We start from the raw sequence: 24798 nt of genomic DNA on the forward strand, positions 1-24798 counted from the left end.
CTCTTCGGAGGGGGCGGGGCCCGACTCGGGGCTCTCCTTGGTCGGGGTAGGCCGCCGCGTCCAGAACTCTCGCCGGGGGTCACCATCATGGCGGGCTGTGCCTGCGGGTTCGTGCGCGCAGTGCTCGCCTTCCTGCTGGCGCCCGCGCTGGTGACTCTGCTGGTGGCACCGGCGCGAGGCCGGGGCGGCCGGGGCCACGGGGACTGGGGCGCCGCCGAGCTGCTGCCGCCGCTGCCGCCCCGGGAGGATGCGGCCCTCGTGGCCCGCTTCGTGACAAACGTCTGTGACTGGGGCGCACTGGCCACCATCTCAACGCAGGAGGGGGTGCGCGGCAGGCCCTTTGCCGACGTCTTATCGCTCAGCGACGGGCCCCCGGGCAAGGGCAGCGGCGTGCCCTACTTCTACCTGAGCCCGCTGCAGCAATCGGTGGGCAACCTGCAGGTGAGCCGGAGGGGCAGTGTGGCTCCGCGGGGCTGGAGCGCGCGCGAGCCTTTCGACTACCGCTTAAATTCTGCCTGGAAAGGAGAGCCTGCCTCATGGAGATGAGTTTGAACCCAGCCCAAACCTCTGGATCTTCTCTCCTGCGCTGGATAGGCGTGCATTACAGTTTTCCAATTGTTGGGCAACTAAATACCAAGAATTGCCCACACGTCCTTGCCACCGTGCCACGCACTTGGGGTGTATTCTTTAGCAGCACCTGGAGGACTTCTCACCTGAGTCGTCTTGGGGCACGGTGTCTCATTAACTGGGCTTTTATTGTGAAAAGTTATAGGCCTCAGGTGCACGTCAGCCTCCCACGTAGGGAGCAGACCGGATTGGAGAACTAGGTCCTCACCCTTTGTCCACCTTTTGGGGCAGAGCCAAGTTAACACCTCTCAGGTGGATTTCTGATGCTTCGAGTGGTATCACAACCTGGAAGACTAGAGCTATGCTGAGTCCAGGGATGGAGCAAGATTTGGGGAAGGTTCCTTTTGACAAAAGATCCCTAGACTTGAGGTTAACATTGTTTATGGATTATATTGAAAGAAACCTGTATTTGATGAGGTACTTGCTGTGTGCCAGGATGACCTTTCCCTTTATCTTCCCCTCATCCTGTCTTTTAATCCTCTTTGAGGTGACTGTTACCACCCTGGTTCTGCAGATAAAGAACTTGCCCTAAGCCCAGTGGCCACACTGGAATTTTATGCCAGATCTACTGCCTTCAAAACGCAGGTCACCAACTGGTGGTCCATGAGCTGAGTATGTCCCACAGACGGGTTTTCGTTGGCTCACGCAGAGTTCTGTTTTGTTTTTAATAAATTTGAATTAGTTACCAACATTCAAAAATGGAGCTTGCAATTAGAAGCCTGAATTTCTAACTTGTTGAAAAAGGGGACGATCTATGACACTGGGAGCCTGCATTCTCTGAGCTAACCCTCCTTTAGTTAAGGTATATACATCCCTGTTTCCCCATTTTCTTATTCCCAGTCACCCACTCCACTCCCTTAAACATTTGCTCAGAGCAAGTTCATTTCTGTTTCATCAGTGATGGTCCATCTTGGCTGCAAATACAGTCACCTGGGAAGATTTTTAAAGTGCAATTCCAAAGCATTTTACTAAAAACACATTTTATTATAAAACAACCCCCCAAATCCCTCCTGATGCTTCTAATGTTGGGAGGGGGTGAGAACCACTGCTATACACTATTATATTTAAACTTTTGCTGATGTTATCTTCCTCATTTTAGGCAATGAGTAAACTCGCACTCAGAGGTGCAGAGACTCAATTGTGACTAGTCAGCTAATGGCTGTCAGGTGGAACTCAAGCCCAGGTCTTTGACATCTCTCAGCATTGCCCTCTGCCCAGAAACCTTTAACAACATCTGGCAACATAGAGCTACATAAGATTCACCTGGGTGTTTGTTAAAAATGCAAATACCTGGGCTGAGAATGGAACCAAGAAATCCACATTTTAACACGCTCTCCAGACAGGTGGTTCTTGGAAAGCCCTGACAGATGCCAGCCTATAAAATACAGTTTTGACTCCTTAGCTTGGAATTGAGGCACGCTCACTACCCACAACCCTCTACCTCTCACTACTGTGTCCCTTACCCCTTCCCCTCAGAAAGCTTTCTTTCATGCAAATTGGGTTTTTACTACTCACAATCTTGTCCTATACTTTCCCCATTCTGTGTTTTTGCAATTACAATGCCCTTTACCTTTAATACGGGCTTCCCTGGTAGCTCAGACGGTAAAGTGTCTGCCTACAATGTGGGAGACCTGGGTTTGATCCCTGGGTGGGGAAGATCACCTGGAGACGGAAATGGCAACACACTCCAGTATTCTCGCCTGGAAAGTCCCATGGACTGAGAATCCTGGGAGGTTACAGTCCATGGGGTCACAAAGAGTTGGACACGACTGAGCGACTTCACTTCACTTTACCTTTAATACATCTTTTGACTTTTGTGCTGATTTTGACTGTCTTACAAGGCTCCCTAGAGTTTCCATATCACTCCAGGCTGTGCTGGTATCTCCTTACACTGAACTTCAAATGTGCTTAACTGTCATTCACTTGGCAGTGAGTTATGTGCTACCTTTTGACCTCTTCTGTGTCTTTGTTTTGCATTTTTAAACTTTGTTTATGTTTGACTTTTCAACCAGATTATAAACTCACAGAGAAGGGAAAGACCTTGTCTGAGTCTCCCTGTCCCCTGTTTTTGGTCTCCCTAGTGCCTTGCCTAATAGGTTTTGTTGACAGCAAATTTTTGGCCTAATAATTCCAAAGAGATCTCTTTATGACTCACTGTTTTGATGGGTCACTGTGAGATGGCAAAATCCCACACACAAGACATTTAAGGTTTAAAACACTAAATGTAGCATGTGAATTTTGCTGTAATCTGTCAACAATGCCTTTTATGAAGCTGATTTCTGAAAAGGAAAGAATTAGGAATTTTGCTTATATCACATTTTTAATTTAAGAATTCTCTTACTGCTAGAACAGGAAAGAGCAACTTCTCCAATTTTGAAATCACATGATAGTTTCTGCTAGTATAAGATAACCAAGAAGCATGATTCAGCTACTTTCTTGCTTAAATTATACAATTAGCTAGTTGAACTACTGTGTTGTTTTTATGCATTAGTTTCACAGTAGTCTAATCCTTTAGCTCTTTCAGTGAAGGTTGGAGTTCAGCCTTGTATTTGGGTGATAATGTAGTTATAATTCCTCTGGTAAGTATGGGACAAATTAGGAGTCTAAGAAAAAGAGAAGTGTTTAACATAATTCTTACCGAGTTAGTTACTTAAAATGCGAAACAACCTCCAACACACTTTTTTTGGAGAGAGGATAAAGATCAGTCTCTATCCAAGTAGTAATTTTCCCAAGTGGAAGGTGGTATTTTCCAATTCATTGTTTCATGAAAGAATGGTCAAGTTCTGGGGACAATGTGTATGCAACTTGTGAAATTAATTACCTCTCCAGAGACAACATTTCACATGAGAGGTCTTCATTTTATCTCTACAGGAGAATCCATATGCTACGTTGACCATGTCTTTGGCAGAGACTAGTTTCTGCAGGAAATACGGATTTGATCCCCAGAGTCCCCTCTGTGCTCACATAATACTATCAGGAACTGTTATCAAGGTAAATATCATGTAAGAACAGATACTGGCTTTAGAAGATCATCATCATCAACAGTGAAGGAAGACATATTTTGAGAATAAAATAAAATTTGTGATTGAGGTACAGAGTTAGAATATATTCTAATATGTAAAGGAATTTCATAAAAACTAAAGATTTTAATTGGTTACTTTCATGTAGGTGTTCAATAAGATATTGAACTATTCAACTGAGCAGATAGATGTTCAATAAGAAAAAGGAACTATTTTTTGAAGCTGAACAGATGTAACAGCTATTAAGCTCCTATATAAGGAACATCTGCTCAAAGTTCATACTCCTGACCATGTTGTACACTGTACAATATTTCCCATGTTTGGATTCCTTGTCTCTGTATTTAACAGTGGCTTAGAGCAGAAAGCAGATTAAGTATATTAAAAGGGGAGTATGCACAAAATCAATACACGTGAATCCCTTTCATTCCTATACACTAAAAATGAAAAATCAGAAAGAGAAATTAAGGAATCAATCCCATTCACCATTGCAACAAAAAAGAATAAAATACCTAGGAATAAACCTACTTAAGGAGAGAAAAGAGCCATATACAGAAAACTATAGGACATTGATGAAAGAAATCAAAGATGACATAAACAGATGGAGAGATATGTCAAGTTCTTGGATCAAAAGAATCAATATTGTGAAAATGACTAAGCAATCTATAGATTCAGTGCAATCCCAATCAAATTACCAGTGGCATTTTTCATAGAACTAGAATAAAAAAATTTCACAATTTGTATAGAAATGCAAAAGACCATGAATAGCCAAAGCAGTCTTGAGAAAGAAGAATGGAGCTGGAGGAATCAACCTTCCTGACTTCAGACTATACTACAAAGCTACAGTCATCAAGACAGTATGGTACTGCCACAAAAACAGAAATATAGACCAATGGAACAAGATAGCCCAGAGATAAGCCTACATGTCTATGGGCACCTTATCTTTGACAAAGGAGGCAGAATTATATAATGGAAAAAAGATCATCTCTTCAAGAAGTGGTGCTGGAAAAACTGGACAGCTACATGAAAAAGAATGAAATTAGAACACTTCCTAACCCCATACTCAAAGATAAACTCAAAATGGATTAAAGATGATCAGAAGCCATAAAACTCTTAGAGGAAGACATAGGCAGAACACTCTTTGATATAAATCACAGCAAGATCCTCTATGACCATCTCCTAGAGTAATGGAAATAAAAACAAGAATGGACAAATGGAATATAATTAAACTTAAAAGCTTTTGCACAGCAAAGAAACCATGAACAAGATGAAAAGACAACCATCAGAATGGGCGAAAACAATCGCAAATGAAGCAGCTAACAAAGGATTACTCTCCAGAATACACAAGCAGTTCATGCAGGTCAACAACAGAAAAACAAAAAACCCAATAAAAAAATGGGCAGAAGACCTAAACAGACATTTCTCCAAAGAAGACATCCAGATGGCTAATAAACACATGAAAAAATGCTCAACGTTGCTTATTATTAGAGAAATGTAAATCAAAACTACAATGAGGTATGATCTCACACCAATCAGAATGACCATCATCAAAAAATCTACACGTTGTTGGTGGGAATGTAGATTGATAACAGCCACTGTGGAGAACAGTATGGAGATTTCTTTAAAAACTAGGAATAAAACTTTACCATACCACCCAACAATCCCACTACTGGCCATATACCCTAAGAAAACCGTAACTGGAAAAGACACACGTACCCCAGTGTTCATTGTAGCACTATTTACAATAGCCAAGACATGGAAGCAACCTCGATGTCCATTGATAGATGACAGGATAAAGAAGATGTGTACATATATACAATGGAATATTAGACATAAAAAGGAATGAATTTGAGTCAGTTCTAGTGAGGTGTATGAACCTAGAGCCTGTAATACAGAGTGAAGTAAGTCAGAGAAAAATGTTGTGTATTAATGCATATATATATGGAATCTAGAAAAATGGTACTGGGTGAACCTGTTTGCAGGGCAGGAATAGAGACGCAGACATAGAGAACAGGCTTGTGGACATAGAGGGGGAAGTAGAGGGCCGGGATGAATTGAGAGAGTAGCATTGAGGTACATTATATTACCACGTGTAAAACAGAGCTAATGGGAAGTCACTGGATAGCACAGGGAGCTCAGCCCGATGCTCTGTGACAACCTAGCGGGTGGGGTGGAGTTTCATGAGGGAGGGGATATATGTGTGTCTGTGGCTGATTCATGTTCATCTATGGCAGAACACAGTACAACATTGTAAAGCAATTAATCCTCTAATTAAAATAAATTTTAAAAATTGGAGACAAGGGAGAGTATCTATATTAAATACTAGAAGTGAATTTAGATAGTTGGGGGTGAATGCTAGAGAGAAGAGGTTAAATAAAACAGTGGGAAGGGCAAAGGGCAAGGTGTTGTGAGGACTGATCTGATTGCTAAGCCAGTAGGCAGACTTCTTGACCTTGTCAATCATGAATACCTCAGATAGGTTTTAATCATGGGCTCAAAATTCTATGTGGCTGTGTTTCTGGAGCTGGGTGTTCTTCAATGGTCAGAGACGGGGGGAGGGGCAGCAGATGCACTTGAGTTCCATTGTGCTTCTTCTAAAGACTTATATCCTTTGTGTGCACCCATCTATGTGTTTAATATATGCATGCTGTGGGATAAAAGTGCTAATGTTACACAGCGTAACCACCAGCAATATTTTATTATAGTACTTTGTGCCAATTACTCTGACAGCTCGAAATTGCTATTTCACAATGAAAACTGGTACTCATGATGGTTTCCCACTTCATTATAGTATATGTTATCACCAACATTTGAAATCTCCATTGTTCTCTGCATTTCTTCAAGCTTCTTTTACTGCCTCTTGATGGCTTAAGATCAAGATTTGTAGTAGATATTAAAAGTGCTCAGCACAAAGGGAAAAAAAGGTGAGAAAAAATTACTACTATGTGTAGTGATGAACGTTAACTAAACTTGTGATTATTTTGCAGGGTATGCATATATCAAATCTTTATATTGTATACACCTAAAACTAATACAGAGTTATATTTCAATTATTGATCAATAATTAATTTTAGAAATAAAAATTTAAAAAATCAGGATTTATAACTGAATAATCTCTTTAGGGTTTGTGGAATGCTAGAATCACACATTCTTAACAGCCAAGAAAGCAAAATGTCATTGCTATGAGTAGGTTTATTTTATATATATCTTTTAGGTGAGTGAAACAGAAATGGACGTTGCAAAGAATTCATTATTCATTCGACACCCTGAGATGAAAACCTGGCCATCCAGCCATAATTGGTTCTTCGCTAAGTTGAATATAACCAATATTTGGGTCCTGGACTACTTTGGTGGACCAAAAATAGTGACACCTGCAGAATATTATAACGCCACATTTCAGTAAGTATTTACACATCTTCCATCTTTCTAATATTGCAGCCCTTATCAGTGGTCCTCAATCTTCTAAAGCAAAGGGGTCTTAACCATTTCATGTACCATGGATCATTTTGGCAAGCTGGTAAGGCCTATGACTCCCCTAGGAATAATATTTCTAATACATAAAGCACATAAGATTACAAAAGAAACCAACTATATGGAAATACGTATGTAAATATGTAAAATAAAAATATTTTACAAAATGTGGGGTATATAAAATACGGGATATATAGTAATATGTTGGCTTTTTAATGAATACATTAAATAGTAAGTTCAAGTAGAGAGTCCGTAACCTTCCTGTACTTTCAGAGTAGTGAGAACTGAATATTTTAAGACATTGCAGCAACAGTGCTGTGATATGAAAGTATCTATAATTCCTATATTTCTGTCAGTGGCCATCACAGATACACTGTCCCCTCTTAGTTTATTGCCTACATTCATCGTTAAAAAGAATAATACATTTCAGTTAGAGCTTGATGAAAATGAAAACCTCCTTCCATCCCAGTTTTTTCCCCATCACAGACACCCTGACCTCTGTCTACAAACTAGGACACCAGGTGGAGACTCTTTTTTTTTTTCCCCTGCGCCCCATGGCTTGCAGCATCTCAGTTCCCTGATCAGGGTTTGAACCTGGGCCACAACAGAGAAAGAGCAGAGTCCTAACCACTGGGCTTCCAGGGAATTCCCAAGGCCCTGTCTTAGGTCTGTGCTTGTGGAGCCTAGTTCTGACCCATGATGGCGTTTTCTCACGAGAATCAGACCTGGCACTTGACCCAAGGTGAAGGATTCACATGCCGGCTGAGCATGTGATCCAGATCCGCAGGCCCTGGTCCTCTAGTGCCTGTGGGAGTGTGCGGTCCGTCCTGCCAGGAAATGGACACTTGGAGGGAAGGAGCGATCGGAGAGAATGAAAGAGAAGAACATAGCCTGAAGATGGGGAAGGGACAGGACAGAAGGGTGTGATCAAGTTTTTTGAAATTAGGTTAGGGTTCAAATGCAGGAATACAGGGGACTGGTGCTTTTCCCAGGCGACACGGGTCACGTTGGCCTGCCTGGCAGCCTCAAGGCCTCGCGGATGGTTCTGACAGTAAGAGCAGCATCAGTAGCGTTTGTTGGGCATTGTGGGCTGTGCTTCCTGGCGGCTTCCCATGTCTGAACTCACTGAACTCTCACCGCAGTCCTATGAGGTAGTCTTTTTTTCTTTGTTTTTTTTTTTCTGATGGAGAGCTGATGCACAGAAAAGTCAGAAACTTGCTTAAAGTTTTAGGAAGCAATAGTGCTGGGATTCAAAGCCCAGCATTCTAGCTCTAGAACCTCCACCTTGTTTCTAACCAGGAGGTTTTGCTGCTCCTCTGGTTACATCCCTGGCAGCTGAAAGTGAAAGTGAAGTCGCTCAGTCGTGTCTGACTCTTTGTGATCCCACAGACTGTAGCCTACCAGGCTCCTCCGTCCATGGGATTTTCCAGGCAAGAGTACTAGAGTGGGTTGCCATTTCCTTCTCCAAACTGGCAGCTGACCAGGCTCCAACTCTAGTGTAATTTAAACACTTTCTGCTTGCAACAGACTGGCTGCTATTTGTGGAGATGAAAGTGTCCATGCTAAGCTAGACTTTGTAGGTTGCAGCTCAGATTTGGGCTTAAATTCTCAGCATTCATATATTCTGCCTTATTATATTATATAACAGTTCTATTGGTGAATCATTGCCTTTCCATCATGACTGTAAATCTCTTCACAGCAAAACTCAGGTTTTAGTTTTGGTTTTTCATTCCAAACTTAACCTAGGAGAGTGCATGGCACAGAGTAGGTGTTTAATAAATACTGGCTACTTGTCAGGCTGATCCTTTGAGACAAAGATTCTTGATTATGTTGTTTGAATAAGAAAAGTGAAAGTGAAGTCGCTCAGTCGTGTCCGACTCTTTGCGACTGTGGACTGTAGCCCACCAGGCTCCTCCTTCCATGGGATTCTCCAGGCAAGAATACTGGAGTGGGTTGCCATTTCCTTCTCCAGGGGATCTTCCCGACCCAGGGATCGAACCCAGGTCTTCTGCATTGCAGGCAGATACTTTAACCTCTGAGCCGCCAGGGAAGCCCCCTGTTTGAATAAAGAATCTAACAACAACAAAGAAGAATCAGTCATGGCATTTATTCTGCTGTTGTGCCTGCAAGGGAGGAGGTCCAGGCCAGTGATTGTGTTCTGGACCTGAAAAGCCATCTTTTCAGGAAGGAAGACAGAGGTAGCAATTATAACATTACGGCTGGGCAACAAATTATCAAGGAGGATGGTCAGTAAGACGACAGGCCCACTCTTCAAGGTTAAAGTTCACTTTTACAGATGTAACAGTCTCTGAAGTACAGTTATCTTTGTCTAAATAACATGCCTGAGGGCAATGTTTGCTTTAATAACAAAGTAAAACTGGAAAAGAAAACCCATAAGTCTGCACATTGAGTAAGTCAATGGAAAAGATAAATTTGAGGTTTCTACTATATTAACATAGATGAATGGGCCTTTTCTACAGCTTGGAGATAAGAGGGAGCATTTTTTCCTGTCCTTGTGGGAGGAGGGCAGAAGACTAGCCCAGGGTGTGACCCCTCCTGAGACAGGATGCAAGAATCCTAGGAATGGGCAGTGCCTTGAATGTGACCTGGAACAGATGCTTCTGACTCCTACCCATTTCAGAGTCCAGGAGTGGGTCCCCCACCATTCCACCCACCAGGTTTGCCATCAGGACTGTTTAATAGTCCAAGAGCGTGTACAGTAGTCCTCGTCTTGCTAGACTCATATTGAATGGAAGGTGGTAATGTTTACCAGAAGTATGTGTAGATGTGCTTGGGTAAGCAGTTCTTCTCATAAGTATCAGCAATTGCCTCCTCTCACTGTTAAGTCTGAGCAGCAGGCCTCTGGGGTACCCAAAGACGGAGGTAATGAGAGGTCAGTGGATTGCAACTTGCCCGCCCTCCCTTACCTGGAGATGGATTTCCTGATGGCTGTGGTCAGGGCCGCAATAGGAAAATGGGTCAAGGTCACCTCCCTGGCTGAGTGCTGGATGACTGCTGCTCTAAGGTTGGGGACCCCTTCTGCTCTCATTTGTCTTTTAACTCTTCCAATGTTCTCGAATGCGATGATCACAGTAGCCACAGCTGCTGACCAGTGTTTTGTCCCGGCAGTGCTTGCTAAAGTGTATCAGCGTCATATTTGGAGAGGTGGGATGAGAGCTGAGAGGAAGACCCTAGGCCTGACCCTAAACCAGGACTCATTTTAGTAATGAATTTTTTGCATTTTAGCTAACCCAGATTTTTCTTTGCCCAAAATTAACTTGAGATCTTAAAACTTTTAGATCAGAAGTGTCTCTAGCCCTTCCCAAGAATGAGTTAACTTCTGATTTGTCAACTCAGTTTAATGAAATAGTTTTTCTTCCTCTCTCTTCCCCTCTCTAGGTGAAGCAGCATATGGCGAATTTAACCTCATGCATGAAATTTCTTAGGAAGTTTCACAGTGATTTGAAGCACTTATTGTTTTTCTATGGGAAGTTTGCCAGAAGATTAGCCAGTTTTCTTTCTTTGCTTGCTTGCTAACAGAATTGAGTTGGATTATTACTGGATTTCTTGGAAGATGAGATTGTTGGAGATATATATATATATATATATATATTTTTTTTTTTTTTAATATTTTGAAGCCATTTTCATAGAGATGTGTCTTTATGATCAACGATTTATTCCATTAATTTCAAATAGTTTGCCAACAGTGCTCCTTGAAGAGGAACAGTTACCAGTTTCAGATTGACCATTGGTATTTGAAAGTACTCAAGTATGTGTTCTTAATTCCTGAAATCCACTGTGCTGGGGAGAGGGTCACGCCCCCACAGCTGCTGCCTGAGTCTGTATTAAGGGCTGCTATTACAATGCACCTGAATAAATCTTGCCAAGACAAACAAACAATGATGAAACACAAATGGAGCATCCCACTCATGGTCCACTTATGTTTGACAGTCCTGGGTGTTGTTAATACAACACAAGGCAAAACTATCTTATACAGAACTTAAAAAAACAAAAAAAAATTCTTCAAGTCTAAAGTGATAAATATCTAGAACAAAGGATCATAAAACTTCCTTAATCTGACTTAATAAAGGAAGTTCATAAAATTTTCTGAATTTGACTTCCTCAGCTAAGTGGACACTGTGTGATTAGTTTCTTCCTCTCAAAATACATACACACAAGCACACCTTTTTTTTTTTTTGTCCCAAAAGGGGATTATGAAAGAAAAAAGAAAGGGGGGCATTTTATGTGTAAGTTATTTCTGGTGTTCTTTTATAACATTTCTTAATGTCAACCCAGACATGGACCAGGTTCAACCAGAGCCAAAATCCATCTTCCAACTCTCAATAATGGCCTAAGCCTTTTTCAACTTCTTCAAATGTCTAAGTGGCTTCTAATGCTGTTACTGCCTAAATCAGGTCATCAGAGGGAGGGCAACACGGTTTTTAAAAATCACATTTCTTCAGAAGGGAAGAAACTGTGCTTTTATTACCTATATACATGATTTTAGAAGACTCTATGAGATCCTTTATAAGAGGTGTGTCTGGAATCAAGCAACTGGATCCTTAAATGGCTAAGAGAAAGGAAGTTGAATATGAGTTTGAAACTACAAAATGAACTTAACCTGAAATCCAGCAAACAGCTTCTCTTTAAGAAAAATGATGTGTCTTAAACTTGGTGGAGGAGGTTTCTTACTCAAAGCATTAATAATAAAAAGCATTATTTTCATGAAATGTGTTGTATTTATTTTCTTACACAGAGATGGTAATATTTATTGCACTTTTTTTTCATTGTCCACTGCTGAAATCCCTTTGTGTTTTTATTTTAGCAGGTTGTTATATTAACTTCTGGCTGATTTAAAGCTTAAAGTGAATAACTTGACCCTTTCCTATTGGTAAATGGTTCATTATGTCTTAAAATTTGGAGATTTACCAGAATGTAGTCTTTGTCAAGGGTCTTTCCTCAGGGCCTTGGGTGCCAAGGTAACTTGTGATAGAATTAAATTGAGAGTGTCTATCTGTATTTCTCCCTTTACTCAGTTATTGTGAGTTTTCTCTTCATTATTTGGTACCATGTAAAAATACCTGTATTCAAGTAAGATCCAATTATCACAGAGGAGAGTCAACCACTTTTTCACTGAAGATGCTGTGGCTTCCTTTTTAATTGAATGTGCAAATTAAGTCCCTATTATGTTCTGGTTGATCACCAGGGGGCACTGTGGACCACTTTTTGTGCAGATGCTGGTCTTTTGAACAGCAATCTTCCACATGCTTACCCAAGTGGCTCAGTGGCAAAAAAAATCTGCCTGTAATGCAGGAGACACAGGTTCAATCCCTGGGTCAGGAAGATACCCTGGAGAAGGAAATGGCAACCCACTGTCTCACTCTAGTATTCTTCCCTGGGAAATTCCATGGACAGAAGAGCCTGGCAGACTATACAGTCCATGGGGTCGCAAAAGTCGGACATGACTTAGTGACCAAACAACAATAATTTCCTGCTTATACATAGGGATCTTTTCCAAGACTGTCCCCAGCCCTTGCAGATATCTGAAACCCAGGATGATACCAAACCTATATGTACTATGTTCTTTTCCTATACATACACACGATAAAGTTTATTTTATAAAGCATGGGGTCGCAAACAGTCAGACACGACTGAGTGACTGAACTGAACTGAAAGACTATACGAATTGCCAACATTTCCCTAAGTAAAATAAGGGTAACTTGAACACAAGCACTGTGATATCAAGACCACTACTACTGACAGGTACATAGAGCGTCAATTCGTTGGGCAAAGGGATGATTCATGGTGTGAGATTTCATCACACTACTCAACATAGCACACACAAAATGTACAAATTGTTTATTGCTGGAATTTTTCATTTAATATTTTTGGACTGAGGTTGGCCACTGGTAACTGAAACTGCAGAAAGCAAACCCGTGGATAAGAGGGGACTGTGGTACAGCAGAGCTGATCGAGCCCACTGTGGGCTGGGGTGGGATGGACCTCGGTAAGATGACCCTGGAGTGAAAGTAGCCCAGCAGAGCAAAGGGGAGAAGCTGAGGCCTGGTCTGTGCTGCTGCTGACGACTGTCGTGGATTTACCCCTGCCTGTCATGCGCTTCATTACCTGCTGCAGAACGGGCAGAACCCTGACCCGAAGGAGAGAGGGGCTGAGTGGTTTGGACTCGGACTGGCTTTGGCCCAGAAAGCAAGGCAGGCCCTGATGGAAAAAAGAGAAAACCAGAAGCAGGGAGATGGAGTGGCTGAAGAACCTGAGATTCTAAGCCAGGGGCTGTGCCTGGTGACATCGTCTTGGCCTTGGGTTTGTCCTCAGCAGGTCAAAGTCGTGTATCTTTACTAGACTGTGGCCAATAGTCATGGTTCATTCTGTCTTTTAGTCCAGCTTTAGATTCCTTTCAAGTATAAGGTGGAGTGGGGACCTCTATGACTTGAGGTTCAGCTTCATGAGATCAATGCATACATATTCTGACTGGAGGTTGTTCATGTCACATTTTCCTTCTTAGTAATAGTCAGACTGAAGATCACAAAATAGTTGAAGAGGAGACTCTACTTTCCTGTAGTGAGGCATATTTTCAGATTTAGAACTGGGGGAAAAAAAACCAAAACGTTCTACTTGGTGCAAAACTGGTAGGTCAATATTGTAAGGGAAATTCCAAACTGTCACTTCAAAAAGAGGTGCTCTGTATATTTTCATCTGAGAAGACAATGGTAACTGAGGTCCTTTTGGAAATTAAGGAAGGTATAAATTAATCAGTAAAATTGTATCTTTTTCTTAATTTTTCCTTACTACTTATTGTAAGATATATATCTTTGTGGGGGCTTCCCTGGTGGCTCAGATGATAAAGAATCTGCCTGCAATGCAGGAGACCGAGTTTGATCCTTGGGTCAAGAAGATCCCCTGGATAAGGGAGTGGCTACCCACTCCAGTATTCTTGCCTGGAGAATTCCATGGGCAGAGAAGCCTGGTGGGTTACAGTCCATGGGGTCACAAAGAATCGGGCATGACCAAAGCAACTTAGCTTGCACACATGTATCTTTGTATGGGAAATACACAAATAAAAGTTTAAAAATTAGTAATCTCACCAGCTAGCATGACTGCTAGTATTCTGATGTGTTTTCTTAGAAGAAACATCTTTGCTCCCAGGAAATGTTCAACTATAAAGATCATGTTATATGTTGATTGTGTATCACACTTCCTTCACTTTACCATAAGCTTATGTTACTAGAAACCATTCATAAAGATGGTTTAGAATGGCTGCAAATGTTTCATCAGATTGATCTCTTTCAGCTACCAAATAATGATCTGTGTTAGCACTCTGTTGCTAGTGACAGAAACCTGAGTCAAAATAGTTTAAGCAAAAAGAAGAGTTCATTGATCTTAAAATATTCCCTCAGAACCAGCTCTTCATCTCCTGACTCCTCTTTCCACTGTGTAGGTTTTAACTGAAGTCAGCAATCTTAGGGCAAAAAGGATGCCTCTTCCCCAGCCATGGGAGCCATTCCTGGATAATCTCTGTGTCTGGGAATGCGTTCATTGTCCAGGTCTCCTGTTTCTTTCCCTGCAGTTGACAGTTCAGCTCAGCACTGGTCAGAACCATGTGGATCAGACAGATTTTGAAGTGGAGCTCCTGAAAGGAAAAAAAGAAGCTATGTTAACTGAAGGGAGACTGGATAGGCCAAAGTTAAGGGCTGTTACCACCTTCTCCAGTATTTGACCATTTAAATTACTTCCAATTTTTCCTTGTTATAAGGGAGAAATCTTTATGCATGAAGTATTTCCTACACCTCTGTTTCCTTGGAGAGATTCCCAGCAGCGGAATTCCCAAGCCAAAAGCTGGTGAAATCTATTACACGTTGCCCTTAAGACTTTGTGCCAATGAACAGTCCTGCAAACAGTCTATGAAAGTGTTCACTCTACACTGAATTTATAGGTAAAAATAGTACTGTGTGATTTTAATCGGCACCTCCTATGTAGTGGTGTATGTGTGTGTTTAGTCGCTCAGTCGTGTCTGACTCTTCGTGACCCCATGGACTGTACCCTGACAAGCTCCTCTGGGATTTTCCAGGCAAGAATGCTTGAGTGGGTTGCCATTTCCTCCTTCGGGGATCTTCTCACCTCAGTGATCGACTCTGCGTTTCCTGCTTTGGCAGGTGGATTCTTTACCACTGACCCACCTGTGTGTGCTTGTGGCTCAGTCATGTCCTACTCTTTGGGACCTTTGGGTTTTAACTCACCAGGCTATACTGTCCCCGTGATTTTTCAGGCAAGAATACTGGAGTGGGTTGCTGTTTTCTCCTCCAGGGGATCTTTCCGACCCAGGGATTGAACTCGAGTCTCCTGTGTCCCCTGCTTTGCAGGCAGATTCTTTACCTGCTGAGTCAAACTCAATAAACACTCGTTGCTTTTCTTTCCTTTATTCGAATATCAGTTGGTAATTATAAGTTGAGTTTTCTCAAAAATAAATTTATGATTGTCATAGAACTTAATTTCATAAAATAGGTTCATTCACAGCATTTTTATCTAATCCTTGCAACAAGCCCAAGAAGTAGATGGAACACATTATTTTTCTTACTTTGGGGAGAAGATTGGAGTTCCCAGATAGTCAGGTTGGGGGAGTTCACACAGTTGCCTGTCAGGCCCTGTCCTTAAATCTAGCTCTTTCCCTAAGAATCCAATGACCCTTCATCTGCTGGTGCTGTCTGGGTCTTTTGAAGAAACGTCTTGCCATTTGTATTAAAGACATGCTGTAAAAAAAATCATTGGCAAGAAATTATTTTTCTCTGTAAGAAAACCCCAGGTTTTCACAGTGGTATGCTGACATCTTTCGGGGCCAGTAGTGCATGGGAGAGAGAGTAAGCTCTGAAGCCTCCAAATCCCAGCTCAAACACTGCCAGTGCCCTATGCAAATGCTCTGCGAGCGGGTCCCCTTGGTAGTTAGTTGGGGATGATGCCTAGGATGGGAGGGGTGTCTGTTAGCATTATTGAGTCTCCATCACGATGTGGGATAGCCCACAGCTCCTCATGACGTGGATACACTGGTCAGGCTGTGGAGGAGCAAGGAGCCAGACATTTTCTCAGTAATAACACTGCAGGAAGGTCTCCCCTGTCGTGGGTCAGTCACTGGTCTTCACTGGGCCTTGGAGGAAACCCTCTTCCATCATGTGCTAGGTGTGTGCCGTGGAGGAGCAGGGTTAAACCTGCTCAGAGGTCAGCCCAGGCAGCCAGCTGTGGAAGAGCCAGGGAAACTGTAATTTGACTAGACAGCCACTAGAGGTCCTTATGGAACTGCATTGAATTGCCCAAGGAGGGTTGGCCCAGAGCAGGAAAATCCTCTTTAATCCACCTGTCATGTAGCCAGGCCAGCTGCACTGCTGGAATTCCAGACCCCTTGGTCTTTTAACCACTCTGTCTTCCCCATAAGCTGGTGAATGTTCTAAGGGACAGTAAAGGTCTAATGTGGGGACCCACAGTCCCTCTCCAGCAGTTCCGAGAGGTAGGCCCCTTTCAGGCTAGTTTCTGGGGCAAGAGGACATATGCCTATTTGGGGGGGGATTCCCAAAGTCCAGGAGAAATATCAACAGCCTCAGATGTGCAGATGATACCGCTCTAATGGCAAAAAGTGGAGAGGAATTAAAGAGCCTCTTGATGAGGGTGAGAGAGGAGAGTGAAAAAGCTGGCTTAAAACTCAACATTCAAAAAATTAAGATCTAGGCATCTGGTCCCATCACTTCATGGCAAATATAAGGGGAAGAAGTGGAAGCAGTGACAAATTTTATATTCTTGGGCTCCAAAATCACTGCCAATGGTGACCACAAGCCATGAAATTAAAAAACACTTGCTCCTTGGAAGAAAAGTCATGACAAATCTAAACAGCATATTCACAGCAAAGATATGGTTTTTCCAGTAGTCATGTATGGATGTGAGAGTTGGACCATAAAGAGGGCTGAGCATCAAAGAATTGATGCTTTTGCATTGTGCTGCTGGAGAAGACTCCTGAGAATCCCTTGAACTGCAAGGAGATCAAACCAGTCAATCCTAAAGGAAATCAACACTGAATATACATTAAAAGGACTGATGCTGGAGCTGAAGCTCCAACACTTTGGCCATCTGATGTGAAGAGTTGACTCAACAGAAAAGACCCTGATGCTGGGAAAGATTGAAAGTAGAGGATGAGATGGTTATATAGCATCATGGACTCAATGGACATGAATCTGAGCAAACTCCAGGGAAGAGTGAAGGACAGGGAAGCCTGGTGTGCTGCAGTCCATGGGATGGCAAATAGTCAGACATGACTTAATGACTAAACAACAACAAAAGGCCTGGCTGGGCTTAAAGAGGACTTCTGAGCCAGCCAGCTGTCTCTGCCTCTGGCAAGTTCAGTCAGTCCTTCCCTTTTGCAGATGACAAAAATGTGATCTGCATGAAGTCAGAGCACCTCCAGCACAGTCAGGCCTGGCAGACCCCTGAAAACCAACATCCAGAGCCTTGTATGGAGTCTTGGTCACCCTGCCTGCCCTTGGGTCAGTGTAGATGACCAGCAAGGAGCAGCAGGATCACAGCAGCCAAGATGTACTTGTGGCAGCACACATGTGACCCTGTGCCTCCCCCTTAGGGGGCACATGACAGTGGGCAGGGCTGAAGCAGAGTGGGGCACTGGAGAGGCAGGAATAATTAACCCTAAATATAAGTTCTGGATAGAGGACAACTTGGGAGGGGCATCTAGTTCAGTCCTTTCATCTCTTTTTTAAGAAGAGAAGAAAGGTGCTTTTTTTAAATGTTTAAATTACAAATACAAATCAAGACCACTTTTTATGTAACAAGCACATACTGAGCTTCAAGTATATGCAAGGCACTGCACCAGGTCTCGTGGTATTGGAAAGCCCTCCAAGTGCTGCTTTTCTGACACAGGAACCCAAATATCTTTGTTTATTTCTCAGGATATTTTTCAGTATCAAGTAATGGAAAATCCACCTAAAAATTCAGCTCCTTCATCTTATGACTGAAGACACCAAGACCCAGAAAGAGAAAGTGATTTGAGGTCACATGGCAAATTAAAGACAAAGCTGGGAGAAGATCCCTATCCGTGCATTCCTATAGTAGCAGCTCTCTGTGGCACCATGCTGAGGGAAGGCCGTTTGGTAGGGTCAGAAGTAAGTCTAAGCCTTGGCTGAGGCAAGGAACAGGAGAACATTCACTGATTCTAATATAGTTGTGAACTGGGTTCTCAGATGTACTGGCGTCTCGTAGTTTGAAGCTTGCTCGTTTCAGAGGACAATTTTGTGTTTGCTCAGATATCTAGGAGCAGACTTTTTTAAAAAATTAATTTTCATTTTATTCTGGAGTGCAGTTGATTTACAATGCTGAGTTAGTTTCAGCAAAGTGCTTCAGTTATACATGTACATACAGCCATTCTCTTTCAGGTTATTTCCCCATATAGTTTATTACTGAATAGCGAGTAGAGCTTCCTGCTCTACAGTGGATCCTTGTTGATTATCTATTTCATATGTAGTGGCGGGCATGTGTTAGTCTCTAACTCCTAATTTACCCCTCCCCCCACCTTTTCTCCTTTGGTAACCGTAAGTTCATTCTCTTAAGTCTGTGAGGCTTTCTGTTTTGTAAATAAGTTCATTTGCATCATCTTTTTAGATTCCACATATAGGTGATATCATATATCTGTCCTTGTTTGACTTCACTTAGTATGATAATCTCCAGGTCCATCCATGTTGTGGCAGCTGGCATTATTTCATTCTTTTTTATGGCTGAGTAATATTCCATTGTATATATGTACTGCGTCTTCTTTATCCATTCATCTGTTGCTTCCAGGAGTGGACTTTATGAGACTTCTGAAGCTAAACATATTATCCAAACCAGCCCAGGAACTGGAATCACATGTTCATAACAAACATGAGGAGGCAGGTGCCCTAAATTCTGACCTGGTATTCAAGAGCTGCAGGAGGCAAACGGGGGTGCATACCATGGGGCCTTGCCTCCCCTTCTGAGGACTTGCCTGCCTCATCCCTCATCTGCTCCTGTCTGTCTCCCACCCTCTCCACAGATGCTGGGACCACCCCCTTACCATTCCTAGAAAGATTTTGCCTCCATAATCTGCCCCGAACATTTAACAACTCTCTGGGGTCCTTTCCCCAGGCAACTATGGTGATCTCACCTCCTTTGAAAGACTTCAAAAGGAATAACTCTTTCCAACACCTTCTATATCGTGGACATAACAAATATCATTGTATTCCTTCCTCCAACAGTCCAATGAGTCCATCGCTAGCCCATTTAGAATGAGGAGTTTCAAACATTATTAATGTAGTCAATAGGCAGGCAGGTAGTTAATGTAGGACTGGAATTTGAACTGAGGTCCAGCTGTTTTTAAAGCTCATGTTCTCCCACTGCCATGAACCAGCACCCAGAAAAGCTGAGTTCTAATCCTTATTTGGCCACTACCAGCTTTGTGACCTTGGGCAAGTTTAAGTAACTTGCCCAATCTTTCTGAATCTTAGTTTCCTTAACTATAAGGTGGAAACCATATACCCGTATTGTCTACCTTACTGAGTCATCATGAAGATTAAGCATGACAATATATATGAAAGTGACACACAGATGTAAAGGCATCCCCAAAGCAGAAAACGTTCTTTTTCTGGTGGAAGGTCTTTGACCATCAACAGTGATATTCAGTAGGTTATATCATCCCTTGATAGTATCTAATTTACCCATACCCTAGCTTATTTTTATCATCTCTTGTAATTTTAAAAATCTTTTATATCCTTGTGCAGTCTTTTCATTTATGTTTTTCTTGTGTTTGGACATTAGGTATGCATTTCCTCCTTAACGTCTCCTTAAAGAAAATTGTGACTTAATTTTCTTAAGGACAAATAATCTTTTGAAGGGAGGGGCCCCTTAAGTAAAACTCCCACAGATTAGACCCAAGTAAAATTATGAAATTTACAAATATGTCTTTAATGGTTCTGCATTTTCAGCATCTGTAATATTCAAGGCTGCTTCAAATGCAAGGTACAGAATATAAAGCAAATAGCTTAAGAGAAGTTATTGGTGGCTTCTGGTTCAAGATGACGGAGTAGAAGGACGTGCACTCACTTCCTCCTGTGAGAGCACCAAAATCGCAACTAACTGTTGAACAACTGTCAACAGGAGGACACTGGAACCCACCAAAGAAAGATATCCCACATCCAAAGACAGAGAAGAAACTGCAGCAATAACATAGGAGGGGCACAATCATGATAAACTCAAATCCCGTATCTGCCAGGTGGGTGACTCACAAACTGGAGGACAGTACCAAAGAAGTTCTCCCACTGTGGTGAAGGTTCTGAACCCCATGTCAGGCTTCCCAGCCTGGAGGATCCAACCAAGAGACTAGGAATCCCTGGCGAATCTGACCTTGAAGGCCGAAGGGGTTTGACTATAGGACTTCCACAGGACTGGGGGAAACAGAGACTCCCGTCTTGGAGGGCACAAACGAAATCTTGGGTGTACCAAGACCCAGAGGAAAGGAGCAGTGACCACACAGGAAACTGAACCAGAACTACCTGTTAGTGTTGGAGGGGCACCCTGTGGAGGGATGGGGGCACTAGCAGCAGCAGACCCGGAAAGTCCTCCATGGCATAAGCCCTCTTGGAGGTCACCATTAACCCTACCAGAGAGCCTGCAGACCCCAGGGCTGAGTTGCCTCAGGCCAAACAAATACCAGGGAGGGAGTGCAACCCCAGCCATCAGCAGATAGTTGGGTTAAAGCTTTACTGAGCAAGTAAAAGTGAGCAAGACTAAGTTTTTCCCACAGCCAGTTCCTCGCATCAGGAAGCTTACACAGGCTTCTTAGCCTCTTCCAACAGAGGGAAGACAGAAGATGCAAGAAGAACCACAGTCCCACAGCAGCTATAACAAAAACCGCATTATGGAAACTCATTCAGGATGAAAAAGCAGAAAGTTATGTCCCCAATGAAGGGACAAGATAAAACCCCAGAAAAACAACTAAGTGAAATGGAGATAGGTAACCTTCCAGAAAAAGAATCCAGAATAATGATAGTGAAGATGATTCAGGATCTTGGGAAAAGAATGGAGAAGATGCAAGAAATGTTTGTCAAAGACCTAGAAAAACTAAAGAACAAACAAGCAGAGATGAATAATAACACTAGAAGGAATCAATAGCAGAATAACTGAGGCAAAAGAATGGATAAATGACCTGGAGGATGGAATGGTGGAAATCACTGCCACAGAACAGCATATAGAAAAGAGAATGAAAAGAAATGAAGACAGCCTAAGAGGCCTCTGGGACAACATTCAATGCACCAACATTCTCATTATAGGGGTCCCAGAAAGAAAGGAGAGAGAGAAAGGACCTGAGAAAATATTTGAAGAGACAATAGCTGAAAACTTCCCTAACATGGGAATGGAAATAGTCAACCAGTCCAGGAAACAGAGAGTCCCAGGCAGGATAAACCCAAGGAGGAACACACCAAGACACATGGTAATCAAACTGACAGTTAATGACAAAGATAAAATATTAAAAGCAGCAAGGGAAAAACGACAAATAGCATACGAGGGAACTCCCAGCAGGCTATCTATCAGTTGATTTCTCAACAGAAACTCTTTAAGCCAGAAGGGAATGACACAATATATTTAAAGTGATGAAAGGGAAGAACCTACAATCAAGAATACTCTACCCAGCAAGACTCTCCTTCAGATTTTATGGAGAAATCAAAACCTTTCCAGACAAGCAAAAGTTAAGAGAATTCAGCACCACCAACCCAGCTTTACAATAAATGCTAAAGGAACCTCTCTAGGCAGGAAACACAAGAGCAGGAAAATGTGTATTAGTCGCTCGGTCGTGTCCTACTGTTTACGACCCCGTGGACTGGAGCCCACCAGGCTCCTCTGTCCATGGAATTCTCCAAGCAAGAATACTGGAGTGGATTGCCATTCCTTTCTCCAGGGGATCTTCCCGATGAAGGGATCTAACCCAGGTCTTCTGAATTGCAGGCAGATTCTTTACCATCTAAACCACCAGGGAAGCCCACAGAAGGAAAAGACCTACAGAAAATAAACTCAAAACAATTTAAAAAATGGTAATAGGATCAAATGCACCAACCCAAAGACAAAGACTGGCTGGGTGGATGAGAACATGTGCGTGTACGCACTTCCACTTACCACATCACTCTGGTTGACCCCACCAAATTGTATGTAATTATTTTATATTGTTAGGTTAATCATGTTCCCATTATGGCTTGCAATTGTAATCATCTTTAATTTTGTCTTCCTATTGATTGTGAAAACTGATAAACCTCTTTTACTATTGTGATTATGTAACAGTTACTTAATACCATTTTATCATGATTGGTCAACAGAAAAATAATAAAACTCTGTATCACCAAAACTACCATTTAATAGAAAAACCTGTAATCATTTTTGAAATTCAGATGCATTTCAGAATTATCTTGGAATATTTTGAAAAATACAAATGCCCAGGTATTGCTTTTTCTCTCCAGACCTCCAGATATGTTTCTAATGAGCAGCCATGTTTAAAAACAAATGGACTATATGATGATCTTTTACTTTTATCTAGGTTTTTTCACTTTTTCTGTTTCACATTCAGGGCTCCTATTTTATTTAGTTTATGTTTTCCAATTTCTCCATCTCTCTTTAATGTTCTTTCTCAGGCCTTTAAATCAAATGTAGTAGACAAGCTTTTGTGCTGAAGCTCCAGTATTTTGGTCATCTGATGCAAACAGATGGCCCATTGGAAAAGTCCCTGATGCTAGGGGAGATTGATGGCAGAAGGAAAAGAGGGCGTCAGAAGATGAGATGGCTGGACGGCATCACTAATGCAATGAACATGAAGTTGGGCAAACTCTGGGAGATGGTGAAGGACAGGGAGGCCTGGCGTGCTGCAGTCCATGGGTTGCAAATAGTCGGCTATGACTGGGTGACTGAACAATAACAACAAATATATAAATAACATATATAATATATATATATATGTAAGAAAACTTATGAATTTTTGTTTAACTAAAAAATTCATGACATTTTGATTCCACTTGTTTAACTTAGTATGAATGTGCTGTGCTTAGTCGCTCAGTTGTGTCTGATTCTTTGTGACCCCATGGACTGCAGCCCTCCAGGCTCCTCTGTCCATGGGATTCTCCAGGCAAGAATACTGGAGTGGGTTGACATGCCCTCCTTCAGGGGATCTTCCTAACCCAGGGATCAAGCCTAGGTCTCCCACATTGCAGGCAGATTCTTTACTGTCAGCCACCAGGAAAGCTCTTATATGAATAGAGTGTTAGATTTCTAATGGAAAAAGTAGATATGCAACAAGCAACAAAAATTTACTGTATAGCACAGGGAACTGTAGTCAATATCTTGTAATAACCTATAATGGAAAATAATTTCAAAAATAATATATGTGTTTATGTGTAACTGAATCACCTTTATGTGCACCTGAAACATTGTAAGTCAACTATACTTCAGTAAAAAAATACATATGAAGACAAAATAAAGTTAGAAACAAGCAAGTAAAAAAAAAGAGAGGTCATTGGCTTATGAAATGGAAAAGCCCATGGGCAGGCCTTTAGGTTCTCAGTGGATGCAGTAAGTTTTCAACCTGTTGTTACACATTTCTTGTTCTGCCCTTCTCTGGAGTAGATTCATTCCCCAGCAATTTTCCTCCGTTTGGGAGAAAGATGGACTGGATATCAGGCATACCTGATCCTCACAGAGAAAGAAGCATCTTTTCCCATAGCTCTTCTGTGGGAGACAAAAATCATAAATTGGCCTCCAAGATTTCCATCCTTTGGTGTGTATGCCTCTCATTACCTCCTTGATTATGAAAAGGACATGTGACTGTGATGAGATATCACTCTGTGATTATATTATTTTATCCTGAGTGGCCCAGATTCAATCAGATGAACCCTTTGAAAGCAGAGTTTTCTTGGACTTCCCCGGTGGTCCAATGGTTAAGAATTGACCTGCCAGTGTAGGGGACGTGGGTTCAATCCCTGGTCCCAGAAGGTGTCGTACGCTATGGGGCAACTAAGCCCACACACCACAACCACGTGCTGCAGCTACTGAAGCCTGGGGCTCTAGAGCCTGTGCTCTGCAACAAGAGAGGCCACCACAATGAGAAGCCAGGTGCCCCGACTAGAGAATAACCCCCACTCACCGCAACCAGAGAAAGCCTGAGCACAGCAGCAAAGACCCAGCACAGCCAACAAGCAAATAAATAAAATTACACAAAAAAGCAGAATTTTCTCAAGGTGATTGCAGAGTAAGTCAGAGAGGTGTGCTCTGGTTGGGTTAGGAGGAAGCAAACATCTATGCAGTGAACTGCCTACAGGGGCCATGTAGTAAGGGAATGCAGATATTCTCTAGGATCTGAGACAGTCCCTAGATAATCATTAGCAGGAAAATAGAGATCTAGTTCTATATTTGTTTGGAAATAAATTTTGTCAATAGCCTTGGAAGAACATCCTGAGCTTCAGATGAGAACTGCAGCCCCAGCCAACACCTTGATTTCATCCTCGTAAGCACCTAAGCAGAAAACCCTCTCCCACTGTGCTTGGACTGACCTACATTACTATGAGGTAATAAATTTGTGTTGATTTAAGTCATTTCATTTGTGATACTCTGTCATGCAGCAATAGAA

The 24798-nt window shown here is 42.2% G+C and overlaps 1 protein-coding gene across 2 annotated transcripts; it reads left to right on the plus strand.

Annotated features, from left to right (window-relative positions):
* The first annotated feature begins 20 nt into the window (after positions 1-20).
* CREG1 (cellular repressor of E1A stimulated genes 1) lies at positions 21-11845 on the plus strand. Of its 2 annotated transcripts, XM_043450181.1 has the most exons (4): positions 22-441; positions 3499-3618; positions 6859-7043; positions 10515-11845. In XM_043450181.1, exons 1-4 carry the CDS (start codon positions 88-90, stop codon positions 10516-10518), a joined length of 663 nt encoding a protein of 220 aa, XP_043306116.1. In that variant the 5' UTR covers positions 22-87; the 3' UTR covers positions 10519-11845. The 2 variants fall into 2 exon arrangements, with proteins under 2 accessions (XP_043306125.1, XP_043306116.1); XM_043450190.1 differs by lacking the exon at positions 10515-11845 and having other exon boundaries at positions 21-441; positions 6859-7047.
* The last annotated feature ends 12953 nt before the right edge of the window (positions 11846-24798 follow it).

Source organism: Cervus canadensis, chromosome 2 (assembly GCF_019320065.1).
Source record: "Cervus canadensis isolate Bull #8, Minnesota chromosome 2, ASM1932006v1, whole genome shotgun sequence".
In the NCBI taxonomy this organism is placed as follows: domain Eukaryota; kingdom Metazoa; phylum Chordata; class Mammalia; order Artiodactyla; family Cervidae; genus Cervus; species Cervus canadensis.